Here is a 27,658-nt window from a genome sequence, read left to right as displayed (position 1 = left end):
ATTAAAATAACACGTTCTGACATGAGCTTAAAGTATTTACTGAATATATCTGCCTTCAATGGTCTTAACGCGCTGTATTTAAGACTGGACAATGAAGAAGCACTTCAATTTGTCTGGAATTGGTTGCAACAGTATTTAACGCAACAATATTTAACAATCAAAGGTGGGTTGTACTGCTGAGGCTTACAAATCACAACTCTGACTAACTGTTTGAACTAATTGCCTTTTAATTTAAATGATTACACAAACAATATTGGTGCACTTGCTGTCTTTGGCTCTTGCACACAAATTAAGAACACTTTTCTGTTGTATGGTGACAATGTGGACCAATCTGGGGTAATGATCAGATGGTAAAATGTGGAATAGTGTTAACATTTAAATGAGTTCAGACATTATGTGCATCAAGGCTTAGCTTTTAGTCAAGATTTGATTTGTTTCCTATACTCATTTAATATCTGCCATTGTTTTGAAACCTGCATATTGACTGGCTCCATCTTGGTTTGTTGGCTATACGAAGGCATAACTGACACTTTCAGAAGAAGTAGATGAGGTACAGTGGCACATCTGAAACACCCCTTGAGTTAGTAAAGGCATCTGTTCTACATATTACCAAGCCTGCATAAGAACCCACTGTGGTTTTGTGTTTATGTGCAAGTCTGATTATTGACACTTTATTATATTAATCACAGCAAATTATTACAGGGTGTTTGGTTTACATTTCGGCTGTTAAATATTCACAGTAAATAAAAATGTAGCACTTCGCAATTAAGCTGTGTACTAAAGACGCCTTATTTTGATTGACGTCATCAAAGCAAGGTGACATGGTGAGGCAATCCCACAATGCAATGCGGCGGAGGCTCCAAAATGGCGGACGCAGGTAAGAGCGGAGCGATTTGTCATTTTCAAACGTAAGTTATTTAAATTACTGTGGAGTTTTGAATTTGTCATTGTCGCATGAAGATGTGGAATTTGTCCATGAGCTGTGTGAACGCACATTTCTACATGTTTGTACATCGGTGTTGTTGGTGGTTTAGCATGTAAGCTAGCATGGTATTAATTTAACTAATTGACCTGATTCTTGGTTTGATTTGTATTCAATATCCACTTACAGTTCAAAATGCAAAAGCCGTAAGATAAGATGATCCTTTATCCGTCCCACAACAGGGAAATTCACATGTTACAGCAGCAAAGTGGATAGTGCAACGCAATAAAGGGCATTAAGATAATAAAATAAGAACCTAACAAATGTAAAGAGCCTACTCGAATAAATGACAAGATCTGCAGTAGCCCAAGCTCATCACAGACATTTATTTATCATATGTATGTAAACCTGCACATTCAGCAAGATGCTGGCCAGGCAACTGTGTTGTCATGTAAGATCGCTCATGTTAGGCTTATTAACACAAAAATAACTCATTAGATTTTACTCAAGACTTTAATGTGTAAGGAAAGGAAAAAACCTTGGGAGAGGCAATTCAAAGGGAGATGAAGATGTGAGATGATGATGAGGCTGTCCAATGTCGATTCTAACACATGGCTGCCAGCCAGTTACATTGCTACCTAGCAACAGCGAGACTCCTAAACACCAGATTCTCATTATTGTGAAAAACCTCCAGTCTAATCGCCTCAACCTCTTACACTTGAAGGGCTTGTTCAAATGAACTCATTCTGGTAGCAGGGACTGCATGAGATGCATCCTTTTTTCAATAGACCCACAGAAATACATGTGGAATCTTCACAGTAAAGATTGCTCAGTACAACTTGGTTTAGCAGGCAAATTCTGAGACTGTAAACAAAATATTTAAATAAGGGCAATAAAAACCTCCTATTTCTTCCTATTGACCCAACCTATAGCACCACTCAGTGGGCAACCTGGGTTATGGAATCTGGAAGTCTCTATCATCCAGTTTTAAACAATCATTAATATTTTACACCCAACAAATATTTTTCAAAACCTTTTCAGAACCTAAAATGAACACAATTGGACAAGTTCAGTTGTCCAATTGTATCTTGATGCACCTATACAGTGGGAACCACCATAAGTCTGGGTTCAAAAGAGACTTAGGATGCTGATTACCATGATGAAGGGGCGTGAGAGCGGTGGCAAAAAGGCCAAAACGATAGCAAAAAAGGCTGATCAGGTGCACAGAGATGATGGCAACGTGCTGACAGAGGAAGGAGGGCTGGACTGAGGGAGAAAAAGAAAAGGAAGATAGGATGGCTTCATTCATCTGCATGGCTCTGCCCGACTGAGTGGAGCTGCTGCTTTCTTCTTATTTATTTACCCAATATATTTTTGTAAATGTGGCATTTTGATTGCGGTCCTTTATTCTTTTTAATTCCTGGTATAATTTCCTTCCTTTGTACAAAAATCCTTGAAATGATCTGATATCAAATGCCCTAGATTATGACTATGGTTTATGTTTGTGCCAATTCAGACTCAGGGTAATGTAAACAATGCTTAAATAGTGCGCACTACAAGGATATACAATTCGAGTGCACCCTTAAGTTTCAGTACATGTGTTGCAGGCAGAGGGCGCAGTGTCTGTAGTGTGTGACCAAGCTGGTTGTCTCACAGGTGTGTGGGCTTTATGTTGATTTCCTGCACATCAACCTGCACAAACCACTGAGGGAAAGTGACAGACTTGCACAGGGAAGTCTTGTGTTGCCTCCAAAGATTTGTTGTCAGGTTGTACATTTGTTACTTGTGATTAGATAAAATTAAATAGAAGACTGTAACCTACCAAAGTTTAAGAGATTCTTAATTCACAGGGACATAACACCATTAGTGTTGTAAAATACGATACTATGTCATGTAACAATTGGTTCCGCAGCCTATGGTCAGTCCAGCTGCCTCTCGCTTGCGCTTGCAAGGTTGTGGGTTTGGATCCTGCTGAGGTCAAGATGTGTGAGATTTGCTTTTGAGCACTACTCCTAATTTGTGAGTACCGCTTAAATTTACATTACATGACACATATGTTTTCCCCATCATATATGTGTAACAAATTTGAAAAGTGGCAAAACTGGATATAATCATTAACAGTACACGGAGGCTTTGTATTTCCAGACATCACAGTCTGAATCAACCTTCTTATATAGGAATTACGGAATTTACTGGCTTTGTGTTTGCTTATCCCTTCTGTCAGCAACACTATCTGTTTTACTTGTTTCTAATCCTGTTTTCTGCAGCACTCTGGATCACCAATTTCAATATATCTTAATGAAACTTTATTGAATGAATAATGTAATTTTACAATCTGTCCACTAGAAAGCCAATACATTTAAATCTGTTCTCTTATAGAGCAGTAAAAGTAACCTTGCCCTCTGAAATCCTATCATGTTGACGTACACGTGCAGTTAGAATGCAGTTTGAGCACATTCTTGGCATTCAGTATCTTGAAAGCCTCTCTAATAAGCACTGTCATCTAGAAGTGGATAGTATCATCATTAATCATTTAGAAAAATAGCAAACTGCGTTGATTGTAATTTCACTGGTTACTTTCACTGGTCAAACTTTAGCTCAGCAATCTCTCAAACATTTGCTTTTTGCAGCTTTCCTCCTCCCATTTTACTTTTCTCCTCCCATTTTACTTTTCTCCTCCCATTTCAACTTCCATCAACTTTTGTCAACGCCTTAGGAAAAAAATGTGACCGATCCCGGTTTGAAACAGGTTTCATTCCTTGGGGCAAACATACAAAACATTCAGGATGTATGGAAATGATTTGCCACAAATATCAAGACATTCATTACACAGCTGATAAGGGTATTCATTTTGTTGCAGTCTGGAATTATTTGAAACTACGCAGCTCCCAGGATCAGATGTAGTCAGTTCATGATGTTGTGAAGATTAATGTTGTCAGTTGTGCAAAACAACTTCACCTAGCAAAATATGGACACCTGTGTGCAGCACTGGCTCTAGCACTACTCAAATTAAAGTCTAATTTGGAGGATAAATGGCTAAACTCTCTTCGGGAGGCCGCCCTGACCATCGAGCAGCTGCTTGTGTTGCTTAATGTTTAGGTCTGGCACTGCCTGAGGGAAACACGTGGGACATCAGGTTGTCCTTGACAGCTGTATTTGGCTTGATTGACCTAATTACTTGCACCTGTGGTCGGAAACATTAATAGTTACGACACAGTGTGAGTCATGACAAACTGATGACTGACTGAGACTGTTTAATAATTTTTACGTGATAGATAAACAAACAATTCAATTTATTGAGTCCCCAAATGTCCTTTTCTGAATCTGTAAAAATTGTATATATGTGCCAGCTCAATCCAAGTACATTCTGTTTGTTCCTACTGCTCATCCATTCCTGCTCCAATAGCCACAATTGATTAGCTTAATTATTCATAATTTCCCTACGAAATACCGTAGTCCTAAATTCATACATAAATGTGTTCCATACACCTCTGCAATATTCCAGTTGATCTAGTTTAATTTGGTAAAATGTGTCAGTTGGAATATTGCAACTGTGATGATAATTTTGCTTGTCCATGTGGTTTTATTTTGAAGGCAGTACCTGCTCGTCGTATGACTTCCTGCCAGTTGTTACTCTGTTAGATTTGTAACAGATTTGTGGCTGAAATTAAACATCCTCACAATTGATTCTCAAATAAGGTGCATTTGACAAAAGTATTGGATCTCCACAATTATTTTATTGCAGTTAATAGTACAGAAAATGACTTCATCTCGCACACTGTTCATACTTGCTTGCGTCATACTTGTTTGCTAGTATTCTATAACATCTGGGCTTGTTCCAGTGCATCCCTGCCTCTGTTGTCCATCATGGATCTCAGTTCCAGATGCGTGGTCGACTTGATTCCTGATGAGGAGGCCGCAGTCTCGCCCTCCTCAACCGCGGCCTCGCCACAGCGCAGAGCTGCGGGCAGGACGCTGCAGAACACCTTCCTGAACATGGAGCTGGTGAAAAAGTAGATGATGGGGTCCAGCGCCGAGTTGAGGAAGTTCAAACCCAACGACACAATAGTCAGCTGGGTGAAAGTGTAGAATGAGGCGCAGTCCGACGGGCGGAATGAGGCGATGACCCACAGGCCGATGGATGTTATTGTAGTGGGTAAGAAACACAACACAAACACCCCAACGATGGCAGCACACACCCACATCTCCTTGCGAAATTTCTTTGGATTTCCTGTCTGCCACTTTCTGAGTACTCTGAATACCCGGACGGAGCAGAACAGCAACACGACCAGCGGGATGATGAACTCAAACACTGTCAGTATCCGGTGCACGTTGAGCAGGACGCGGATGGCCTGCGATGCCTCCTTGTAAGACGTGAAGAAGAAACACTGGGTTGTGGTGCCGATGTGCTTGATGTGGCTGTACGCCAGCATGGGAATCCGAGGAGCGATGACCAGCAGCCAGACGAACACTGACACGTACCTGGCCTGCCGCTTGGTCATACGGTTGAAGCGGTGTTGAGGATGAACCACCTGGGACATGAAAACAGCGTACAACTATCATCTCATCAATGGGTACGTACTGTATATACCATAATGTACCTAGATCCAAACCAAGTTTATCAAAAACATTACATTACACATTACAATGTTTCTAAACCATGTGGGTGGACATTTTTGTAGGTTAGAAACAGATTCTAAGGTTTTGCCCACCCTAAAGTAGCGGTAGAGCGCTACAACCGTCATGAGGGCGATGCTGGCTGAGCGATTGGAAAACATCAGGAAGAGGTTGATCCGGCACATGCCATCCCCGAACACCCAGTGGCCTCTGAGCAAGGCGTCGATCCTCAGAGGCAGACTGATGAGAACCAGGAAGTCTGCGATGACCAGGTTGAAGAGGAACTGGTTGATGGGATTCCAGGACTTCAGTCGAAGGCAAAATATCCAGAGAGCAACGAAGTTTCCCAGCAGCCCCAGTAGGACGTCGATGGCGAGGACTGGAGGGAGGATCCGGCCCTCCAGCTGGATCCCGACGGGAGGGCAGCCGCCACCTGCGGTTGTGTTGTTTGGTACGATGGAGGTGAGGTTTTGCATTTTGGTGAAGGTGTGAATATTTGGTTGTATCTGTTGGTGGTAGTTCAAGTTTGTGGTGAACTTTGCCAAAATTAAAAGTAAATTATGGGTTTTAGTGGTTATACATCTCTGATGGTGAATAGGTAGGACCACAATCAGGAAACTCCACTTCCTCTTTTTACCCTCTTCCTTATTTCTGTAGGTCAATCTTCATCATCTGTATATAAAAACATACAGTTCATAATTACAAAATGCTACATGAAGCCAGTTTCACCAGTACTGCAGCAGTAGCAGTACCAGTACATCTGAAGCCATTAGTCCAAGCCAATTGTTAGTTTGGTTTCGCTGCATGATTGTTATGAATGTTTTCTTGTCTCTTATCTACACGAATGTGGCAATATTATTATTATTTACAGGGATGCTTTTCTCGTAAATACATGCATTCTTTGCACAGTTAGTTTGCTTACAGACCTTAGACACTACTTTGCTCATTACCTTTTTGTCAACACTTCAGGCGAGATGGTGACCCGGTTTTGAAACAGGTTTCCTGTCTTGGGGCAAACAGACAAAACAGTCAGGATGTCTGGGAACGACACAGCCACAAATATCAATACAGTCATTTTACACAGCTGATTGCTACAAACTATTACTAAATAAATATTATTAAATACCTTTCGCACAGAAATTGCAAGGCAACTGTCTTCAGTCTTCAGTCCAACACTGTTCTCTTCCGAAACACAGGAACAGAAACATGAGTGCATGACTGACCCAGCATAACAACAACAATACTACTACTACTAGTAATAATAATAATAATGATGATGATGATGAAACTATAATAATAATAATCATCATCACAATGAAGCATAGTTTCAACTCCCAAGTCTGATGTATCGCAGTGGGACCAATAATGTGTTGTGCTGCATTGTTAGTTTAATGAACAGGCTGACAACTTCCGGTCAAGCCCCATGTGCTTTTCTGAGAATTGAACGTTCCTGCTTAGATGTAATTGCTAGTCTTTGACTTTGACAGTATGTCTTTGTCATTGTCAAACATCCTGTACAAACAGGTTAATTAAGCCAAGCATATTTCTGCAGTGTCAGCAGGGCGTGCTACAATAATCGCTTTCGCAAAAGCATCTTCAGCACTGACGACTATGCGTCTTTATGCTTTCTTCTTTAGCTTACATACAAAACACTCTAATTCCATATTTAATCATTGTTATATGTGTAGCAGCTTCTTTATTTATTTATTTTTTACTTTTCTAGCTCATCAAGAAAATGATTGTAACATGCTGTTACCTTTTATTTTCCCCACATGTTTTTGTATTTTTGAAATCAGTTGAAATCAGCGGTAGATGCACTGATAAGGCACCAAGAATTAACACTGGAAAATCCCTTTAAGAATGCCGGTGCTGATCTAATCCACATCCTGGCACTCGGTCAAATCAATTTGCTCATCCACTTGTACCTACCTTTCTAGATGCGAGTCGAGGTCAAGGTCCAGTCATAAGAACTTGTCCATTCGAGGGCGAGGATAGTAATACATTTGTTCCTTGGTTTGGCTGGAATTGAATTAACATCTTGCACATCAGAGCACTTTATCATTAATCTCCTTCAAGAACCTGTTTTCATTACCGGAATGGCAGCTGCTAGTGATGTCTTTACAACAAGTCAAGTGGCTTTCCTCGCCTGTGCCACCCCCTGGTATGTTCCTCAGTAGTACTACCTGCATTCCATGTAGTCTGCGACCAAGTAAGTGCCGGTGGGGATGGACGATTGTGGTTTAGCTTGTATGATTCGCCTTGAGGGAGCCAAGTGTTAGTAGCTGCTTGCGTTGTGCTGCTTAGCATTCATGCAGGGCTGTTATGTGTGGATTATGTTGCTGTCTACTTCTTCACTTCTGTGACCATCTGCTGGATTCCTTAGTTGTAATGGGGACTGCTTCTTGTTCTGGGAGATCAAAGGCCATTGTGTTACTCTTAGGTCGACGTGCATGAATGTTCATTTTCAAGCTGTCTTTATTTGAATTTAAATTACTCTTTTATAGATAGCTGACAACTTCAGCTAATATGAAACAGTTCCTTCCTGTGGGTCTAATAAGTTGCATAAACCATTGGATAAAACATTAAATCCTTAATTCAACACTTTCATCCGTTTCAGAACTTTATTGAAGATTGTCATAATAAGGACTAGAAGAAAAATAAGAGTATTCCTTGCTGGGTGAATATCAAGGAATTATACTGTATTTTCAAACCTCAATTCCAAGTTGGGACGTTGGAACGTAAATAAAAACAGAATAAAATGATTTGCAAATCCTTTTCAACCTATATTCAATTGAATACACTACAAACACAATATATTTGTTATGTTCTAACCCTAAACTGTATTGTTTTTTTGCAAATATTCACCCAAATTGACCATTGAACATTAAATATTCAAGATATCTTGTCTTTGTTGTGTATTAAATTGACAAAGGTTGAAAAGGATTTGCAAATCATTGTATTCTGTTTTTATTTACGTTTTACACAACGTCCCGACTTCATTGGAATTGGGGTTTGTACAACCATAAAGCTGGAAGCAAAAAAATATATGTAATACATCATTTCCTCCAGACGAGGGCAGTGTTGTTACAGCAATGAAGCTCAGAGACCCGGACATCTGCCTTTACTCTGATCACCACAGCTGTGATTATACTGACATTCATAACGGAACAAAAGACATGTTTGTGTTATATGTGGTGGTGTTTGACTGACCAGCACCACTAAGGAGTGATACAATCACTTTCAGATGACCAACACTACGTTCATATTGAATAACTTAGTCCAATGCAACACATATGATACGTTTTTCTGGAAACAAGTTGAAATGATTTTGGCCGTTGGACTTTCAGGATTTGATAACAGACAATATGACGTGCTAAAAGTTCTTCAGAATGCTTAAATTTTTGAAGTAGGCAACATTAGCAACCTTTTTATCATCGTAACAGATGTTTTGGATATGAGTATGTCATCCAGCCAGTTCACTTTCCACAAGGGCTTGATTTGAAAATTGTCCTAGGATATGAAAAATAAGACTTAATCCCTTTCACACAAGATCATGAGGCTTTGTGGTGTTCCTCTTTTCGCAGTGTTCTGACGGAAGACAGTTGGACCTGTACTGGTTTTGTAAATTACAGCTCTTTCCTGCCTGCTCTGTCTGATGTATGATTTGCCAGCTGATACACTCTCTGCACAGTCATCTCCAGTTCCCAGGCGGCAGCTGTTGGTTGCTGACAGCGTCTGGACAGCAGGGGAGACAGAGTCTTCGTTGGGGGTTGGGGGGGGGGGGGGGGGACTGTGAGACACACATCCAGCCCCATTGAGGTGTGGAGCTTTGCCTTGGGGGTACGCCTCTTGTGTGAGTAAACACCAACGCAATCCAGCAGAGACGCACACTGCCAGGTCGGGGGTGGTGGTGGTGGGGGTTTTCTGGTGTGTCAGTACAATGTGTGACACTGTTGTGATGATTGCGTTTTGTCGGCTGGCAGGAGTCTTTCCTGTCTGTGTGAAGTGACAGGCTTGTGTGACACATGCTCAGAAATACGTATAGACCTTTTATTATGCAAGTGTGTATGAGGCAATATGCTACAGGAAACATTAGGAGTCTATTATTTCCCTTTTAGCGTCTGTTAAGCCTTAACGCTCGAATCTGTGATCCAAACAACAAAACAGCCGCCTAGTAACCAGAAATCATAGGATTTGCTGTCAACAATCCCACTGATTGAAAGGTCTTTTAATACAGAGACATTAGCCAACAACCAAATCTGAATTATTAATGCGCACTGATGCCGTTAATGGTTTGTATACATTAGTAATGTTTGGAAACGCAGCAGGCATATTTTCCATCAGAATGCTTTTTCTTGGACTCATAAAATGGGCTGTTAATAGATCTAATTATCAACATGTATGTGATAGTTTTGCCCTGTATTTACATTGTTATTGAAGGTCTTTCTCAAACATTTCTTGCGTTAATATTTAGGAAGATTACCACCTTGATATTTCATGTCAGCATTGGCCTTAGAACAAGTACACACAAAGTACAGGAAATGAAGTTAAGAATCTAATATCTCTCTGAGGGAGATATGAATTAGTAACACACCTTGTTGTTACTCACAGCACTTCTCCTCAAATGCATTTAAAAGAAGAGCTCAGCGATGCATGTCAGCCTCGTCTTCTCTCCCAGGCGATGAAAAGTCACGTGAGTCTGCAGCTCGCCACTCTCAAATGTGACTTTGGCAGCCGTCGTTTGCTTTGGCTGACAGACGAGCGAGTGATACAACGGCATCAGAAAGTGTGCGGCCTGACACATTGATTTGACAGCCTCTTCAAACTAAACGTATACGTCTTGTTCTTGGCACTGCATCAAGTTGACACGATGGAAGTGGTTAGAAAATTATGTAGATCTGTAAGATATTATTGCTGCCTGTTTCTCAGTTTACTACCGCAAAATGTCTGAAAATGTCCAAGCATTTCCTCTCTTTTCTGGTGCAACGACGCCTTAATGCACTGAATGGACACAAGCGGATTAGTTTGTGGATCTAAACCTATAAGGAATGCATGCTTATACTGTATATGTGAATGGTTTGGTTCCAATCATGCATAATTTAAAGCCGTAATATTAATGTGTACGGCACAAAACTTTTAAAACAGAGGACCTATGGGTAAACATAACCCTTTAATAGCCATTAAACATCATCTTTTGTTAATTATTCATTAATGTGAAATGTTTTCCGCCATTAGCGAGGCCGTGATATGGTCACTAAATATTCTCATACTTCTGCTGTCATCACTTGAGTGTGTAAATCCTCATCGTTGTGATACGCCTCCATTCTCCTCTCCCATTTAGCTAATAAAATGCACGGACCTAAATGATTCATGGCAACCATTTACATAATTCATAATTAAATCACAACCCGATGGCTTGGAATTTATTAATTGTGAAAATGCATGTGCTGCCATCATGATATACTAATTAATATCTTTAGTTAAGGCTGGCACGCTGCCCACCGGGCCGCAGTGTGGTTATGCGGTGGGAATAACGCGACGCAACAACAAATTATCTGTGCGTTTAAGTGGGAAAGAACTCGGAGTGATGGCTACAATATGCATCTTTCACTGGGAACTTAATGGGGGAATGTGTTTTATTCGAGTTGTCACATGTTCTGGAGGATCATTTTGAACAGTGTAAAGATGAGAGGGAGTGTGTTTTATCTTCAGGCTGTAAAGCTGAGGGGCCGTCTATGATCTTCTTACGCACTTTTCGCAAAGTTCCCCTCAAAAAATCGCCTGGAACACAGAGAAGCTTTTCTTTCTCCATAAGAACAGAAAAGACCGATTGCTGGAATAACTTGAAACAGGCAGATCGATTAATTAAGAGTTTAACATTCTGATGGGGATGACCTTTGAACCTCGATGTCACCAACACCTTTTATAGATAAAAGGTCAGAAAGCACTATTTTGATTAATTTTTATGATTGAGTAGTAATTTGAGGAGAAGCTGTGTTGTAAGTGCTTGTTTTCTCACTATTTTCACAAACACTCGTGTCAGGCGAACAAGCTCGTGTCACCAAGTGTCTCTCTGTGCTCCCCTCTGTTATGAGCTCAATGCATTCTTAGTCCGGACAGTTAATTCAGAGCCGTACGTCCACTAACTCTCCCCGCCGCTGCACAAACAAAGGGGTCCTCTTCACTAATGGTCCCTCAGGGTTCACCACTATCTATTGATCTGCTGTCACCCAATTTCTCCCTGACTTATGCCCCGCTTAATTCCCATTACCGTGCACACTGAAGGCCTTATCGGGGGAGAACAATAGGCTCGTTGTCACCGAGGGGTGAAAAAATATGAGCGGGGCTGTGACAGTGTGAGCACAAACTCATGACTTCAACTTCCTCAAGGCCTGGCGGTGACCTCTATGCTCGGGCAGGAGGGGCTGGGCTGGTTCGGTAACGCCGTGTCAGAATACTAAACTCAAATCTCAAATGTGGGGACCATTTGCAGATGAATCAGAAAATTGGATCTTGGCTTGTTTCATAAAAAAGAAAGAAGGGAGCCAAAAAAAAGCAACAACAGAGGGGGCTGGATCCTTCCGCCATAAACCTGTCGGCGTGATATGTTCCCGGCAATAACGATGCTCAGTGCTTCCACCCCACGAGCTGCTATCTCTTCCTTTCAATTATGTTTCTCTTCTGTTTTAGACAAAGAGTAATAAAGCTATAAATCGTGTATCCGGGCAGAAGGTATGGACATTCTGTCTCTGAACTGCTGTTGAAACTGCCATAAACCACCCACAAAGTCAAAGATAAGGATTTACAGTTATTTAACATCATCCTTGTCCTTTAAATCACTGTGATAAGAGAATTAAGTGATGGCTATAGGTTCTTTGTCCTCTAGTTATTGATTTTCTTAACAGAGAGGGCCGCCGCAATGTTTTTATTGAGAATCCTATTTGCTTTAAGCTAGGAGTAGGAATGGGGCTATTTGGATTGTTTTATTCCTCCACAAGACTGTGCACTCCAAATGAATTTATCTGATAACCCAACTGCTTTTGTTGTGTAATTCCAAGCCGCCGCACTGCGTGAATCAAGCAGGGACTTTCATTAGCCGCGCGACACGGCTAATGTAAGTCTACGGCGGCGGGGAGGGAAAGTTTGCCGAGTGGAGGTAAACGGCCTCCCTTAAATGCTGTAGATAAGGCAGAGCTATTGTTTGGTGTAGTTCCTTTAGCCATCTGCGTCTCTCTCGATTGCCTCGTGTGAAGTGTTTTTGATATGGTGCAGTTATTATGCTAATCTCCATTAACTAGCGTATTAGAAGTGAGTGTTTCCTCAGTCTAAATTGGGATAATTGCTCCTTTTTTTTGGCCTCTACAGACAAAAGAGATGACTTGGTTTACAGGAAGACATCCATCCGTAGCAGTAATTGGTATTTACATCAAATGCAGCAAATTATTTTCTTGTTAAAGCCACCATTGTCTCACCAACCCTGGAGTGCATGTCGCTATCAGCGCACAGTGTCCCAGTTTGAACAAAGACGTGTTTAGCTTAGCGGAAGTTAGTCACTCATTTCAGCATGAAAACACTGAGGTCAATGCCTTCGAGACGGGCAAAGCTGCGGCCATTCACATTCAGTGATTCAGACGCTGTTTAGCCTCGAGTTCGCGACCCCGGAACGATGATAAATGTCAAGCGCGACAATGTCCCGCTAACTAGACACGCCGCTGCCAACCAATCATCTCGTTATTGACCGAGAAACCATACGGCTCTGTAATGTGACTCTAAATGCTACATTACAGCACGTCTGTCCATTTATTCATTCTGCTCTCTGTTCTTTTTGGCCCACAGCACCTCTGTGTCAGTTTCTGCTCACATTACCCAGCATGCCTCAGGCCGGCTCCCTGATGTGTCAATACTTCAGAATCTCATGATGGTGGACAAAGATGACAACGAATAAGCTCAAGGTACAGCAAAGTTAAGTACATCTTTGTTTTGTTTGAAGAGGTGACAAGTAACTTAACACACTCAAGTAAACCCCTAAGTATATTTTTAAAGTACACGTCCAACTTTCGCTACTTTCCACATCTCAGAGGGAAATTCCTTTAGTGGTAGTAGTTTTATCAGAAATAAGAAAGTATAGGATTGACAATAATAGCAACAGCAGTATCAACTATTATAACAAAATGAATATTAATAGCAAGACAACAATAGTAATGTAATAATATTTTAGTAAAGTTAACTTTAACATGGAGACCACTGGAACAATTTGCACAGCCAGCAAATTGAAGTTAAATTAAAGTTTAAATAAAGAAAAGTTAAAATAGTATTAGTACATGAAGTAGTACTAATACTACGACTACTGCTGTTGCTACTACTACTACTAGTACTACTACTAATAATAATAGTAATGTATGAAAATGAATGAAAAATAGTTCAAAAGTAGGTTTAGGGAATTGATTAAACATGAATTATAGAATGAAACCAGTTACTGAGCGGCAGTTATGTATATATTTTCAGACTCAAAAACAAATTGTGGTACTAGTACTTAAAACTTAAGTAAAGGATCTGAGTATTACTGTTACTTGGTGCATCTGGACGATTCCTTCACTGGGCTCCTTGCTTGCATTCCCAATGTCCTTCGAGTACGTGGAGATTAGAGTGATAAACTCCATCTGTTGGTGCAGTCTTTCATTTTGTCATACGCTGTAGTCTTTTCCCTGTATAGGATCTGAATGTAGCCACAGGCTGAGCCTCTCATGTAATGATTGTTTACAGATTTCAGCCCATTGCTCTGGCGATAACACGACACACACCAGGGCGTGGCACCATGCAGATGTGAGGGTGTCCGTTTGTTTTAGAAGGAGTAATGACATTGCTCATATTTGTTGAGGGATGTTAATTTTGTCCCTGTGTTGTTTCACTTTGCTCGGCCTCGGCTTGATGTGATGACAGCAATTAGGAATGTAATACTGTGTATTAAAATAGCTACGCTTGGGTCAGTGACCCATCAGCATATCTCTGACATAAGAATAAAGTGGTGACACCGAGGCCTAAGACGTTGATGAAAGTGCCTGGAGTAAATAAATGAGCTGCGATGTGATACGTAAACAGATGTCACATTAAATAGTTGTCATTGCTCCTAAAAAGTAAAAATATTACCAACAAGTCACAGCACTGACCCCCCATTGCTATATAAAACGAGGCATTTATGATATCTTGGAGCTGGTGGGGTGGGACAGCTTGACGTGAGTCCTCTCTGTCAGGCTGCTGCCATATATCAATCCCGGGACACGTCTCTATGTATAGCTCAGCTGGCTGTTATTTTGGGGTGTCGCTTCATCTCCTGGACAGACCCCCCAGTTTTGAGTATAACCCCGACTAAAGAGGGTCAAGCAGGTGGCAAGGTGGTAACAACGCTGACAGCAACTCGCCCCTTGTTTCACGCCGCAGTCAGGATACGGTGAAAATGATTTTATTCAACTATACCCACGTTTACTTGAATCTCATGTAAACAGTATTTATGAGTACTTCCATCTGAAGCAACAAAGTGAGTTGTAGAATTTGTTGTAGAGGATTATTTCAACATCTTAACTCTTGGCTCATCCTTGCACTGAGAATCAATGTGTCCAGTTAAAAATGTTAACACCAGTAGCTTAATACAAGCAGTCCTGCAAAAGTGGTGAATTATATTTATCCATCAAGAAACATAGTAATACTTTGCCTGATCTGAAAGCATGAAAACTACAATTCATAGATTAACTGATCAACCCAAAATCTAATAGTATTTTGCGATCATTTACTGGCTGCACATTTGTACAAAAAAGTTAAAAGCTAACCCAAATTAAAATACTAAAAGATCTAGATTCATTGCATCACTGTGGACCCTATGACTCTTTTTACGGGATACTGAAAATGTAAATGTGATGTAATTTATGAGTGTTTTGTTGTTGTCAAAGGTTGTTTTGAAGAAAGCAGGCCATATTTTATGTGTTTAATTATGCCTGTAGGTTTTGGGTCAAAGGTTAATGGTTCAAAGATGGAGGCCTGACTGGTGCATGACAGCTCTATCAGGTCACGCTTCTTTCTAAACTGAAAAAAGTATTTGTGTGAATCCGTCCTTCTCTTAGACTTAAGCCACGTTGAGAATCACTGTCATGGTTTTGGAGTGACCAGATCTCAGCGTTGCCCGAAAACACAAAGATCCTTTTGAGGTGCTCGCGATCTTCCTCATTAGTGTCGACTGGAAACAAAGCATTCTGAAGAGTGGAGTCCAAAACCCACATAAAGACCAAGCGGGAATTATGTTCAAATGTAAAACTCCCAAACAAATGAGATTGGGAAAACTCTCCAGGGCGTCATCTAAACTTTGCCGTTGTCATCAATCAAGAATATTGCCATGCGAGTCCGTACAGGACTTGGACAAACTGCTTCTTTAAGCATTTCTCCGGGAGGCATAAAAGTGTATTTATGGTCACCGTGGGCAGGTATAAAAGAAGATTGGCAAACATGAAAATCAAGTCCTCTCCCGGGTGCCATCGAGCCAGGCTCTGCTGTGGTAAATCATAGGCGGAAAGAACAACAGTCTGCTGGTACAACAGTCCGGCCTGAGCTCAGTGACAAAGCAGTGCCTTGGGCTCGCATTTTATATTCTGTCTACCGCCCTTAGAGGAGTCGATGTTTCGTCTGCATCTGAGCATACCTGTTTTCACTCCGATAATGAACTTCATCCGTCTTATTCCGCACATCAGTGTTTCAGTTTCAGTTTAATGTAATCTACAGTTCAGCGTTTATTACCCAGTGCCAAGATTTAAGGCTACAGCAGATCCTGTTTCCGCACTTAGCTGATGTGGGATTGATTTCCTTTACAAATGTATGAATCACTGCGGTCATTACTGCGCTGGACTCTTTCATTAAAATGAACTATATCTTCGGCTTCAACGAGGGCCTTCTGATAGAGCTCCACCAAGAATGTGCGGCGCCTCCGCAGGGAAAAAGACACTTTGAAAACGGCAACATGGCTGTGTAAAGGATGGCTTAATTTATCCCACAAATGTAGAACATCGATCCTCTGTACACTGTAAAAACGAACGCAGGAATTATGATATGATAGCATAGAATAGATGTATTTGTTATTTTCAAGGTAGGTGGTTAGGTTGTTTTGGTATTTGTGACCTAATCGGATTCATTAAATTCAACACGTTTCTCAAAAGCCGTTGTAGGCTTATCCGCTCGATTGCAGCATGCATGTAAGCTATTCATGACACACAGGCACAGAATATGATTACATGTTTCAGTCTGACTGAAAGCAACATTTCAGCAGTATAAAATCTGTCTGATGTTGTCTCACGCATGTCGGTGATCAATACAAGTGACATATAAGCCGATTCAGTTGATTAGTCAGTTTATTTACACACAACAGCCCGTCTACCCGCCCATCCCCCCCCAAGGAAGTATCAGAATGCAGTGAACAAATTGACGTGTCCATTTTTGGCCTGCCTCTTAAATATGAAGCCGCTCATCAACTCGCATGATTTTAATTGGCTATTACTAGGACCCCCCATTACAACAACATACTGGTAACGCGACACTCGCTGTGTTTACATGCGTTCCGTACTATGATAATTACTACGTACTGCGATTAAGGCAAACATATGAGTACAGCATTGCTTCATGCCTCAAACCTGACGCTGTTTGGCTTTATTGCATATATATTGCAGTTTTAACGGCATGTAAACATACTGATTGCTGTGCTAATTAATGTCTGGGAAGCTTGGCTTTACTCGGTATGAGGCTTTGTAGTCACTACGCTCATTTTCTTATGAATTACCCCCAAAAAGCTTCACTGTGCACCGGGTGTATCATTCTCGGAGGCTATATTTTTGAGTTTTTAATAATCAGGTGTAGTTAGGGTGATAATAGATAGACTCATCTTTTCTGGGATGAGTAATAGCAAGATTGGTGGACATTCATTACTACAGATTTAACAACGGAGCCCGGTCTCACATAAATGCCAGCCCACCTTAATGCTCGGCAAGGGGTTCCTTTTAATTGGACAGCTTATAACAAATGTCTCCAGTGGAAGACTCTCTCGCTGGAATATTCCTCTTCTGCGCACTCACATGGGCAGTATTGACTTTTCAAATAAAAAGACATTAATGCAGATAACGGCCATTTTGAATCCTCATTAGTCACTGGTAATCTAGAAACACGGGCAATATATTAAGAGTGGTGTTAGTGGCGAGTCATTAAAGGAGAAATAAAAGACAAAATAAATCCAATCTTGGAGCTGGAATGCCTGCGATTAATCATGGGTGGCCACCGCTGGCTGCCTGCTTAACAGTTTTATTTAGTCGTTTATGCTGGTTTCCTGATAATCCATTTATTCTGAAAAATGCCTCCCTTCATGTTCAAAGTGCTGCGTTCAGGTGATACGGCTGTGAGCTGTGTTCTTTACTCCCCGCCACCCTCAGCAAACATACATTACAACATACATATCATGGCTGACAGAAGACAAGCAACATTATTCAGGGAAGTATTTAATGAAAGTGTTAATTAAATGTGTTTTGAATTACTCCTTTATGGGATTAAAGCAAAAACCAACAACGTGTCATTAATTATTGACTTTAGACTACAGAATATCTCATTAGAATTATTTGAATGCAGCTTTTTAATGGCAGGGCGTTAAACAAGAGGAGCAACATATGGAAAAGCGTTCATCCGGACCCTTAAAATAGCGCGTAGGGCTGTGCATACGTCATGTGATGTGAGACAATGGAGTGATAAGCAATGATTAAGATGTTCCATTGTGCAACGCAAGGGCGGAACACATGCAGTCACTGTCGAGCAATAAACCCTCTGTCAGGCTACGGAGGACGAAATACTCCTCATTCTTTTAAAAGTAGCAATACACCAAAGAAATGGAAGAATACTGCCCAATAGTACGATATGAAAGCAATGACATACTGTGGAAAGCTTTGCACTGCATTTAAATTTGGAATTAAATAATGACAACTGAGAAATGATGCATACTGTAGTTTGTTTTGTTTTTTTTTTTATAAGATTTTATGTCAAATTAGTGGCTCTGACAGCCCTCTAAGCGGGATCTAAAGAGGAACACCACGGCCCAGAAAACCAGCTAATCCTCAACCCACCTGCCCCCCCCCCGTCTTCACTAGTGCCACCACCCTCTTCGCCCGCAGTGAGACGCTCCCCTGTCGCTGATAGCGGTGTCCGGATGCGTTGGGTTACACAGGGACGGCCTCCTGACAGATCTCTAAAGACAGCTCTGTCAGCAGCATCCCTGCACCTGACTGATGACTGACTGCTGTGAATCACAAGGACAAATGATACTGACAGCCAAAGCTCAGCTCCTTGATTAAGTATGTGACTGAGCTATTCAAGGGCCCCAGTCATCACAAATGGAACAAACACACACCAGGACATTGGTTGCTCCCTCTGGATTTTCGATCACTTGACCGTTCTTAGTGCAACCCTCTCATCTAACGGTTACACTTATGCACAAATAAGTACATATCTGTGCATAATGTTATTTAACCCAACATGTTTAACCCCCCCTGTTCCTATCCCTTTAATTTGCCTGTTGCTATAGCACCATTGAATGGACTTAATTGTAGTGCAACACGATTCAGCCTTGCAGCACTTTATGAGACTCGTTGCTTTAATTTTTGTCCTCAATGTGTGGTGTCAGGTAGCTCAGAAAGCAGGAAATGATGCAATTTGTTTTTGTTTCAGGACTCCATCAATCATTGGAGCATTTTTTTTTATTAGATTTCATTATTGGATTTGTTAAGATCCTCTTGCTGAATCATAATACCGTTGAAAAGAACGGCACCAAGCTGTTTCCAAAAATTGAGACGTGCTGTGCAGAAACCCCCCTGCAGTGACTAGTTGCTACCAAAGGAAGTGCCAGAAGAACAGGAGATGTGCAGGATTTAAGCACTTAGATTAGAGAAAATTCACAGCTGTTCCTCTTCTAGTCAAACATGACCGCTCTGTTTCCGTTCAACATTAGCCAACGTGTGGTTGTATATTTAGTAATGAGGATTTTGAGCGTTCTCAGCCGTGTCTCTGGGGGACTTTTTTCAGGAGGTCTTGACTGAGAGCCTGAACCCTATCATGTATCCCACGCAGCACAAGTCATAGCACCTGACGACATTGGTTCTGCGGGGAGTTTCTGCTGTCACAATAAATCAGGCCCAGACAGGATACAGTTTAATCATGGCAGTGTTCTGTTTCACTCTGCCGCTCTGCTGGATGGTTCAGCAAAATCCAGCCAGCACGTGGCGGTGAGACACCAGGACTGTGCACACATCGCCGTACCCGCAGTGTTTGATGGTTGACTTGAGAGGAATAATCCATGGGAGATAATATACAAAGACCCGTTGATGTTGCAAGCCTTCCATTGTATACAATGTTGAAGTATACAGTTAGTGCCAGTGGCTCTCCTTATTCCCCAAACCCCCTCCTGGTTTTGATGGAAGATGGAATAAATTGGGTGCCTTCAAGTGAAAATAAGCCTGTTTTTGATCTCATCATGTAGACTCGTACCTTAGAACTAAGGCGCTGAAGACATTTTATGATGGTTGAAAAACAAACTGTTCCACTCTGTAACTTCATGAAGCCCATACTTCAAAACCAAAGCAATCTGAGCTGCCTGAAATACCAGCGTGGGGACTCATGCTGTGCTTATGTGTGAGGTTTCTTCCCTTCATAAACATGAATAATATCTAATTCTCACAAATTACCCAAACATTATGGAGCTGTTTCATTTCCGACACTATTTAATACGTGTCTGGAGCGCTGGCTGTCACATCGTGTTGCAAACGCTCCTTTACTCTGACACTTCATTGTCTTTTGATGGGCCATAAAAGGCTGGGTTTGATGGATGATAACTTGGGGCATCTCGCTTTGTTGTGGGATGCGATGACTGAGCGCGTGCGAGACGCGACGAGAAGACACAGCGTGAATGGAAGATGTCAGCCATGTCTTGCACTGACACAGAGGCCCTCAGCGTGGGCTTTGATCTCTGAATGATGGCAAAGCAAACACAAATAAAGCATTCCAGCGTCTGATCGTAAAGTTGTGCGGTAATAATAGAGTTTATTAATAGTAATTTGATACCTTTTTATCTTCACAGAGAATGTTTTAAATTGCGCAACTACTTTATAAAGCATCTTTAACTCAACTGAACCCAACTGAGTGTTTGTCATTTTGTCATTTTTGCCATTTTCCTACATTTCCCAAGGTTCTCCTGGAGCCATGGCTTTGATGACATCATCAATTAGTGACCATACTGAAGGGACCAACCAACAGGAACTAGCAAGCATGTCTTCTACTGAGGTACAGTGTTCACATCTGTTATTGTCGTGTGATATAAAACCAAGTGAGTTAGTTGCTTAGTTAATTCCTCAACTAAGTATGTTAGCAGTAAAAGCCCTTAGTGTGTTCAGCTAAGTGTTTTTAGTCTGATACTGTTTTTTTTTATACTGTTGGTGCTGATATGAAGTACCAAGCTCCCTGTGGCATGACCAGCTGAGCGTACTTAAGCCTTGATTTAGGGGTCAACTAATTGGAAAAGGTGTTTCTAGGAAGGTGGCGGCTGATTTTTGGGGCTCTACTTGTTTGTAAAAGGTGATTTATCAACAGGAACGACAGGTCACGTCTAAGCCTTCTGATCTGGCCCAATAAATATAGAGTGTTGTAAACCCCGACAGTCATATGTGTGTGTGCCTCCCCCCCCAAACCTCCCCTCCCACCCCCGGGCTCCATGCTGACCCTCCAACATCTGCTCCGGCACTTACCAGCTAATATATTAGCTGCGAGAAACAGGGCAGGTGTTTTCAGCACGGAGCCAGAGAACATCAAAACCACATTGTTGCTCGCGCTCAGTTCATGCTGTTGAATTAAAATGAGTCACCACCAGCTTTCCTCATAAAATAAACCACAAATAATGTAAGCATGAAGGGCAGGTGGGAATATTTCATAGGTCTACCCTGGTTTGCTTGATGGTGGCAAGCGAACCTAAAGCGTACCAGATTGCAGCTCGCATAAGGAATCTATTGTGAGGTTAACATTGCCGAGATAAATATATATAAATCACTGTTATTAAAAACAAAGGCTTACTTTGCACTATAAATTGCTTTTCCCCCCATATTGCAGCCATTTATTGCAGAAGGAGGCGGCATAGCTGTAACGCAGCTCTTTATGTCCACAGGAGGCTTTTTTTTGCGATCTTAACTTTGATGTTTACTTAACCGGCGGCGCATAATGTGTTTCCATGGCCTTACATTATAGATTACGAAAAGAGAAACTTTGAAGGTCTAATCACGCTGGTACTTAGGCACATGAGCAAACATTAGCTGCAACTATTAAGAATCAAAGGAGTTAAAAAGAGATTTGAAAGCTGAGCAGGGAGGGACATTTGGAGATAGAGTTAGATGAGATTTACTGAGACAATGCTTAATTAAGTGTGAACTGTATTCTCTCTATATAATTCTAACATACGTATCTATCTATCTTCGGTCGTGTAGTGAAAGTAGCCACTAGAAATCCTTATCTGACTTTCAAACCTGCAGAAAATGTTGAGGATCATATCAGCAAGCAGGCTTAGGAAATTGAAATTGAACGTACATACAGCTTAACAACCAACTAAATGACTTGCTAAGCGTTCTTCAGATTGTTTCTCATAATATAATAGTTTTGTGTCAATCATCCAATCCGATTTTCCGACCGTTTCTACTCGGATGAAAGTGAAAAACACGGCTGAATAAGATCCCAACACAGATCAAGACCATTTATTTTCAAATGGCTCATAATCTCCTCCACATGGCGCTTTGTTGCTTTTGTTTTCTTCTCACAAGTATGAACTATTTTATTGTATTTGAATGATTGCACGGCGAAAGACTCGCAAGAGTTTTTTTCAATCTGTTTGCGATCCTTTCAAGAGATTTTAATTGAATCTTACAACTTATCAAATACATGTGAATCTGTGACGAGTGATGATCGCAGCTGACAATGAGTGCGGAGTTTGCACTCGCGCTCACCTGTGTGGGTGTAACGGAGACGTTCAGCCGCATTTCAGCTCGCCTGTCAGTCCAAAATGAGTAATGTGCTGCAGATCGTAGCCTGGGGATGAAGCCGTATTTTAGGCAATTTTTGAAGGATACAGTATCAGAAATGCTGGATACCTCAAATTGACCCCTGTCATTTCCATCAACAACGTATATGTTTTTCTCCTCCGACTCTTTTGTGTCTTTTTCTCTCATCCGTGCTGAGCTTTACGCTATACGCCAAAATCCTGAGACATCTGGTTTTCATTTCCTGCGAGGTTCAAGATGGTAGGAGAGTTTTTTTAAAAAAAAAAAGGAGCCGCGTTTGAACTGGAGGCTAATGTAGTCAGGATGGAATCTGTCACTCAGTCTATTGCATGTTGATGACTAAGGGCAGTTTCAACTGTAAGCAGTCGGTGATTTATGGACGGCGAGTGAACTCTTGTAAGCAAAAGCCAACCCGAAGAGTTCAGAGCGGCGAGTGGGCCCTTCTTTTTTTTCTTTTTGGCTACGGCTCGCCTGCGTTTTCTTTCCATTCATGCCAAAGTATTTCGCACGGCAATTAGCTCCGTCCTCATTTGGGTCTGCAGTCCCGCAGGGTTAGAAAAGTCATTTATCATCCTCGGGGCTTGGAAGCACGCAGCTTCGTCTCAGGTACTTTTTGTTGTAAACATTTGCTGGCCCGGCGGAGACCTGAGCTCATTCCGTTTCACCAAACCAGAAGGAGATACAGTAGTTTTGAGGCTCCGTCATCCATCCATCTGTCGCAGCCGTTTCGTCTTTCTCTACAGGTGTGAAGGCAAAAGGGAAATGTCGTTTCCTCATGCCTCATTTGTCATTCGGTAACTGCGTAGTTAGAGTGAATAGAGTGTTGACAATGTGGCCCAGAGACTTTTTCCGGGGGTCAACTGCTTTAGATTTGAACGATGGCGTGTAGAGTTCTGCGGCTCTGACAAAGATCCTAAAGAGCAGTTATAAAAAGAGTCTCATTCTGTCCACGGCTAATGAGGAAAACGCTTACAAGGCAAACAATTGCGGGTGTTCCTTTTTCTTTTTTAGATCATTAACGAAAGTGAGTCAAATTTATGGCGCTTTTTTTTTATAGGAGGCTTGACATTCAGGACCTGTTTGGACAGATTCAGATGTAAGATATGTAACCTTGTTAGGCATGTGTGCATTAAGGCGCTGCTCATGTTTAATGCTGATCCATGCCTGGAGTTGCACTGAAACATAAGTGTTGGCTCTGCTGCAAGCGTTTATATAGCTTCCAAATGCCTGTGGGGCGTCATTAATACACATATTTGAGCAGGCAGAGCCATAAACATATGCTGGATACATTTCTGTCCTTAGCCACGACATCATCAGAAGCGGCCAGGAAAAATAATTGAAGTACAGTGTGTGCATTTTTCTATTTTCAGATCTATCCTGAGAGAGCTATTACTTTACAAAGAGCTTTCCAACCAATTCTGCATCCATCATATGTGGAACCAATCTACTGCGGCCTCTGTTGCGAGCACGTCTATATCAATCAGAATTAAGGAATTACATTAAGCTCTTTGGTTTTCCCCTCATAGTCCTTAAGTGGAGTCACACTGCAGTGCGGGCCCAGGGGTTACAGGGAGTATCAGAGGGGACTAATTGTCAAGGTTATGTCTCGGCAGATGATTGATGCGGGGCCAGGCTGTTTTTGTCAGCCTGTCAGGTGGCTGGAATGTTTAATGTTCTCATTATTGGTTGCTCTGTTGTGTATATTTCTCTGTCAGCGCCGCTGAGCCATCTGAACTGCCAGAGCACTTCAAAGGCCTGCAGGTCATCCGTCTTCCTCCTGACGCCCTGAATGTTCAGCCTCAGCTGAGTGCCGGTGATTTGTTATGACTTGAGAGCCAGCTGACAGACAGGTCTCCTATAAAGAGAGAAAAAAAAACACGGAGCCATTTCCCTTTTGTCGTGCAGTGAAAGCATCAGTGCTCCTGTAATGGGGGACAACTGTCACAAGAGGCTGGCACCTGACAATTGTGTCATCTCACTAATTTGCAGACAGGATGACTCTGAGTGTTTTGTCTTCTTTTTCTGCCACAGTGTCGATTTAAGTTGCGTGCCACAGACGCTCACAGGTCACCATCTGTTGTGGAGTGCCAGAGGGAACAATGCTGCAGAGGGGATCTCTATATTAATGCATATTTTCATATTCATCACTTTGTCCATGCTGGGACCCAGTGTGCTGTGTGATGGCACTGAGCATAGAGCATCATGGGAGGAATGCTGATGCAAGCAGAGTGAGAGGTGAGACGCCTAAGACGGAGTCCAATTCTCAATTCTTTTCCCAGGCTCTTTACAAGATGGATTGTTTTTGTGCAGATCTAATTTTGGATCATACAGAAACAGTCCATTTGTCTTAGGAAAGATGATGTGCCACATGGTGCAGATGGAAATTTTTTTTGAAAGCTGAAAAAGATTAAAGAGAAACTTTACTCCTCAGGCCTAATCACGAGCTGTAGATTACTCTGTCGATTTAAGCAGATGGCAGCCTTGATTCTGCAGCTCTCCTGTATATTAATGAACAGCAGTCTGTTATATTTGACTTAGGTAAGTGAAATGTCCATCACTTGTAATGATCTGCCAGCTGGCATTATGCGTGTTGTGCAGCTTTGGGTCCATGTGGCGTTTTTTCATCGGCGATATTATCGAAGGGACATTTTTATCCCTCGGTATTTTTCATCATTGTCACACGCCTGGTAAACGAAAGGGGGAAAAAAAGTCACCGGCTTCTGTCCGCAGCTAATTTCCTCTCATAGGTCAAGGCCGTAACTCTGCCACTAAAGCTGTCGCACACGGCGGAGGGCGAAGCGCACAAGTTCAATAGTAACTTGATTAAGTTGGCCTGTCGACACGAGTGCAAACATGGCAATACAGTATGTTAACAAACCTAATAATAGGGAGGGAGGGGGGGGGGGGTCTGCTGCAGGAAGGAGCAGCTTGTGGAGGGGGTTTCCCTCTGTGATGTCAGAGGGAGTTTGCAATGAGATGACATGGCGGCAATCTTGGAAGTCATCCATTTAAAATCAGTATTTCTCCTTCTCCTTTGCTCAACTTCTCTCTTTTACTGGCTTAAACCACTTTGCTGTCAGATTCAGGCATGTTTTAAACCTCGACGCTTTGTAGACCGGGTCAGTCACAGATCGCTTTTTGAAACAGGAAGTCTTACTTTGTTCATATTGTCGAAAATAGTGGAGGTCCAATTAAGAATATTGACTTATTTGCACTTAAAAGTCAAGTCGTCCACCAAATTCAGACAATTTTGAGGTCACAAAGGGCAAAGCGGTTGTCTTATCATTGAGTGTTTGGAGTAGAAGAAATGTGGAAATGTGTAGAGGAAGTATCTGCACTTTATTGTTGATCAGTGTCTAGTTGAACCTTTTTTGCCAGCTGTACAAAGGACATGACACAGTTTGTTATTGTACGCGCTCCCCTTATATTCCCTCCTCAGTTTGTGCAGTTTGGGCCGGCGCGCTGCAGAAACTGATTGTATTTGTCTCATACACGTCAGTGTGAAGAAACCGTTGAAAACTTAAAGAGGCAGCAAACACATGCTCGCCAGCCCTTATAGCCTCAAACTCCACACGTGAATATGCCAGGCCTAATTTTAAACCAACAGCGGTGGGAGGGTGGAGGGGGATGCAGGGGAAGAGACTTTGGCTCCGTTCCCCAACCAGAGAGCACGAACGGAGAGGAAGTACAATGCCGGCATGTCATACATTTAGAAACTGTTAAATTAAAGGCTGTTTACCGTTCGCAGGGACCATTCATCTTGCTCAACGCCGCTCTGCCTCTCGCAAATTTGTCAGTAAGAGCTTCCACATGCCAAGGCGAAAGGAGGAAAGGGGAGAAGTCGGGGTTATCGGCGGAGGGTTTTCATAGCGTGTCTTCAGTCAGTCTGTAGTTAATTAGCCACCTCCACACAATAAGGGCAGAAGTCATTAATCACCGTGGCCCCTACCAGTAGTCGGCTTGCTGTGAGCGAGACGTTTGGAGACAAAAAAAAGTTTGCTGCCTATGACGGACTTCAAAATGGCCCCTGTCAGTGGTGTGTAAATTATAGGGCATGTTGAGTGCTGAAAGACAAGGGCCCACTGTTTAGCTCACTGTTGCTCTTTCCTTCGCTTTGTGTGTTGACAGACTCTCTTCAAGGGAAACCCCCAACCTCCAAACCTCTCCATTCCCCATTGGCTGGTGTACAACTCGGAAAAGACTTACTATTTTTATTGTGAGTCGCACTGGATATACACACACACACACAAACACACACACAGAAGTTATGCACGTTAAGATGAGGCCCGAGCTAGCTTCCGCCCGCCATTTTACGGCGCCTAACTTTAAACTTAATAGAAGAGGACGCACTCCGAAAGGTCGAGCAAGACGCTGCTTCAACTTTGCATCCGTGCCATTTACTTTGCCCCGTTGGAAGGGAGTAAATGATGGAGTGATGATAAATACGGCGCATGTTTGGAGACGCAAAGCTGTTCTCTTGCAAAAATAAACCCGCCGGATGATGGAAGACACACTTCTCAGTTGATTGAACGAGCCAAAGGTCCTCGTTTTTTTTTCCTTTGCATCTGTAAACAGCGATTCGCCCGGCGTTCCAAAGTACATAAGCATCGAGTTGGGTTTATTCAAACCAGCAACAGTTTATGTAACAACTGGGAATCCCCCTGATTGGATCATTAATATGGCTGACAAAACTGCGTTAAACTCATTATATTAGGACACTGTGTATACATAGTTGAAAGCTGCTTGCAGTAAAGTATTGATGTATGTATTTGATGCATGAACACGAGTCTATTTAGCAAATAAGGCGTCCTACATGTCCGTTTTCGTGCACGTCTGCGGGCGTTTTTGACGAGAAACATCAGGTCGAGCTCGGCAGGCGATGAAGTTCACCGCTCTTGGCAATAACAGAGTCGAGGCCGGCGCGACACGTGGCGCGCAGATGTGACGGGGGGCCAGGCCGTAATGCGCGTCGGCCATTTACAACCGCGGGACGTGCGCCTGCGTTCCTGCTCAG

The 27,658-nt window shown here is 42.1% G+C and overlaps 1 protein-coding gene across 4 annotated transcripts; it reads right to left on the bottom strand.

The window, feature by feature from the left end:
• Window positions 1-4,651: 4,651 nt before the first annotated feature.
• LOC142993028 (hydroxycarboxylic acid receptor 3-like) lies at window positions 4,652-7,682 on the bottom strand. Of its 4 annotated transcripts, none has more exons than XM_076143626.1 (5): window positions 7,469-7,682; window positions 6,666-6,721; window positions 6,490-6,577; window positions 5,635-6,211; window positions 4,652-5,454 (listed from the first exon to the last, which is right to left on the bottom strand). In XM_076143626.1, exons 4-5 carry the CDS (start codon window positions 6,013-6,015, stop codon window positions 4,741-4,743), a joined length of 1,095 nt encoding a protein of 364 aa, XP_075999741.1. In that variant the 5' UTR covers window positions 6,016-6,211; window positions 6,490-6,577; window positions 6,666-6,721; window positions 7,469-7,682; the 3' UTR covers window positions 4,652-4,740. The 4 variants fall into 4 exon arrangements, with proteins under 4 accessions (XP_075999741.1, XP_075999740.1, XP_075999743.1 ...); XM_076143625.1 differs by having other exon boundaries at window positions 6,490-6,545; XM_076143628.1 differs by having other exon boundaries at window positions 6,490-6,541.
• Between the last annotated feature and the right edge of the window lie 19,976 nt (window positions 7,683-27,658).

This window comes from Genypterus blacodes, unplaced genomic scaffold (assembly GCF_046128005.1).
Source record: "Genypterus blacodes isolate CSIRO-AG114 ecotype Tasmania unplaced genomic scaffold, CSIRO-AGI_Gbla_v1 ptg000026l_1, whole genome shotgun sequence".
In the NCBI taxonomy this organism is placed as follows: domain Eukaryota; kingdom Metazoa; phylum Chordata; class Actinopteri; order Ophidiiformes; family Ophidiidae; genus Genypterus; species Genypterus blacodes.
This window is presented reverse-complemented; position numbering and strand designations above follow the sequence as displayed.

Bases quoted from the DNA above. Each gene is read 5' to 3' on its own strand.
- LOC142993028 (XM_076143626.1), bottom strand. From the start codon at position 6,015: ATGCAAAACCTCACCTCCATCGTACCAAACAACACAACCGCAGGTGGC. The intron at 5,455-5,634 runs GTGGGCAAAACC...TTCATGTCCCAG, and splicing joins CGCTCTACCGCTACTTTAGG to GTGGTTCATCCTCAACACCG.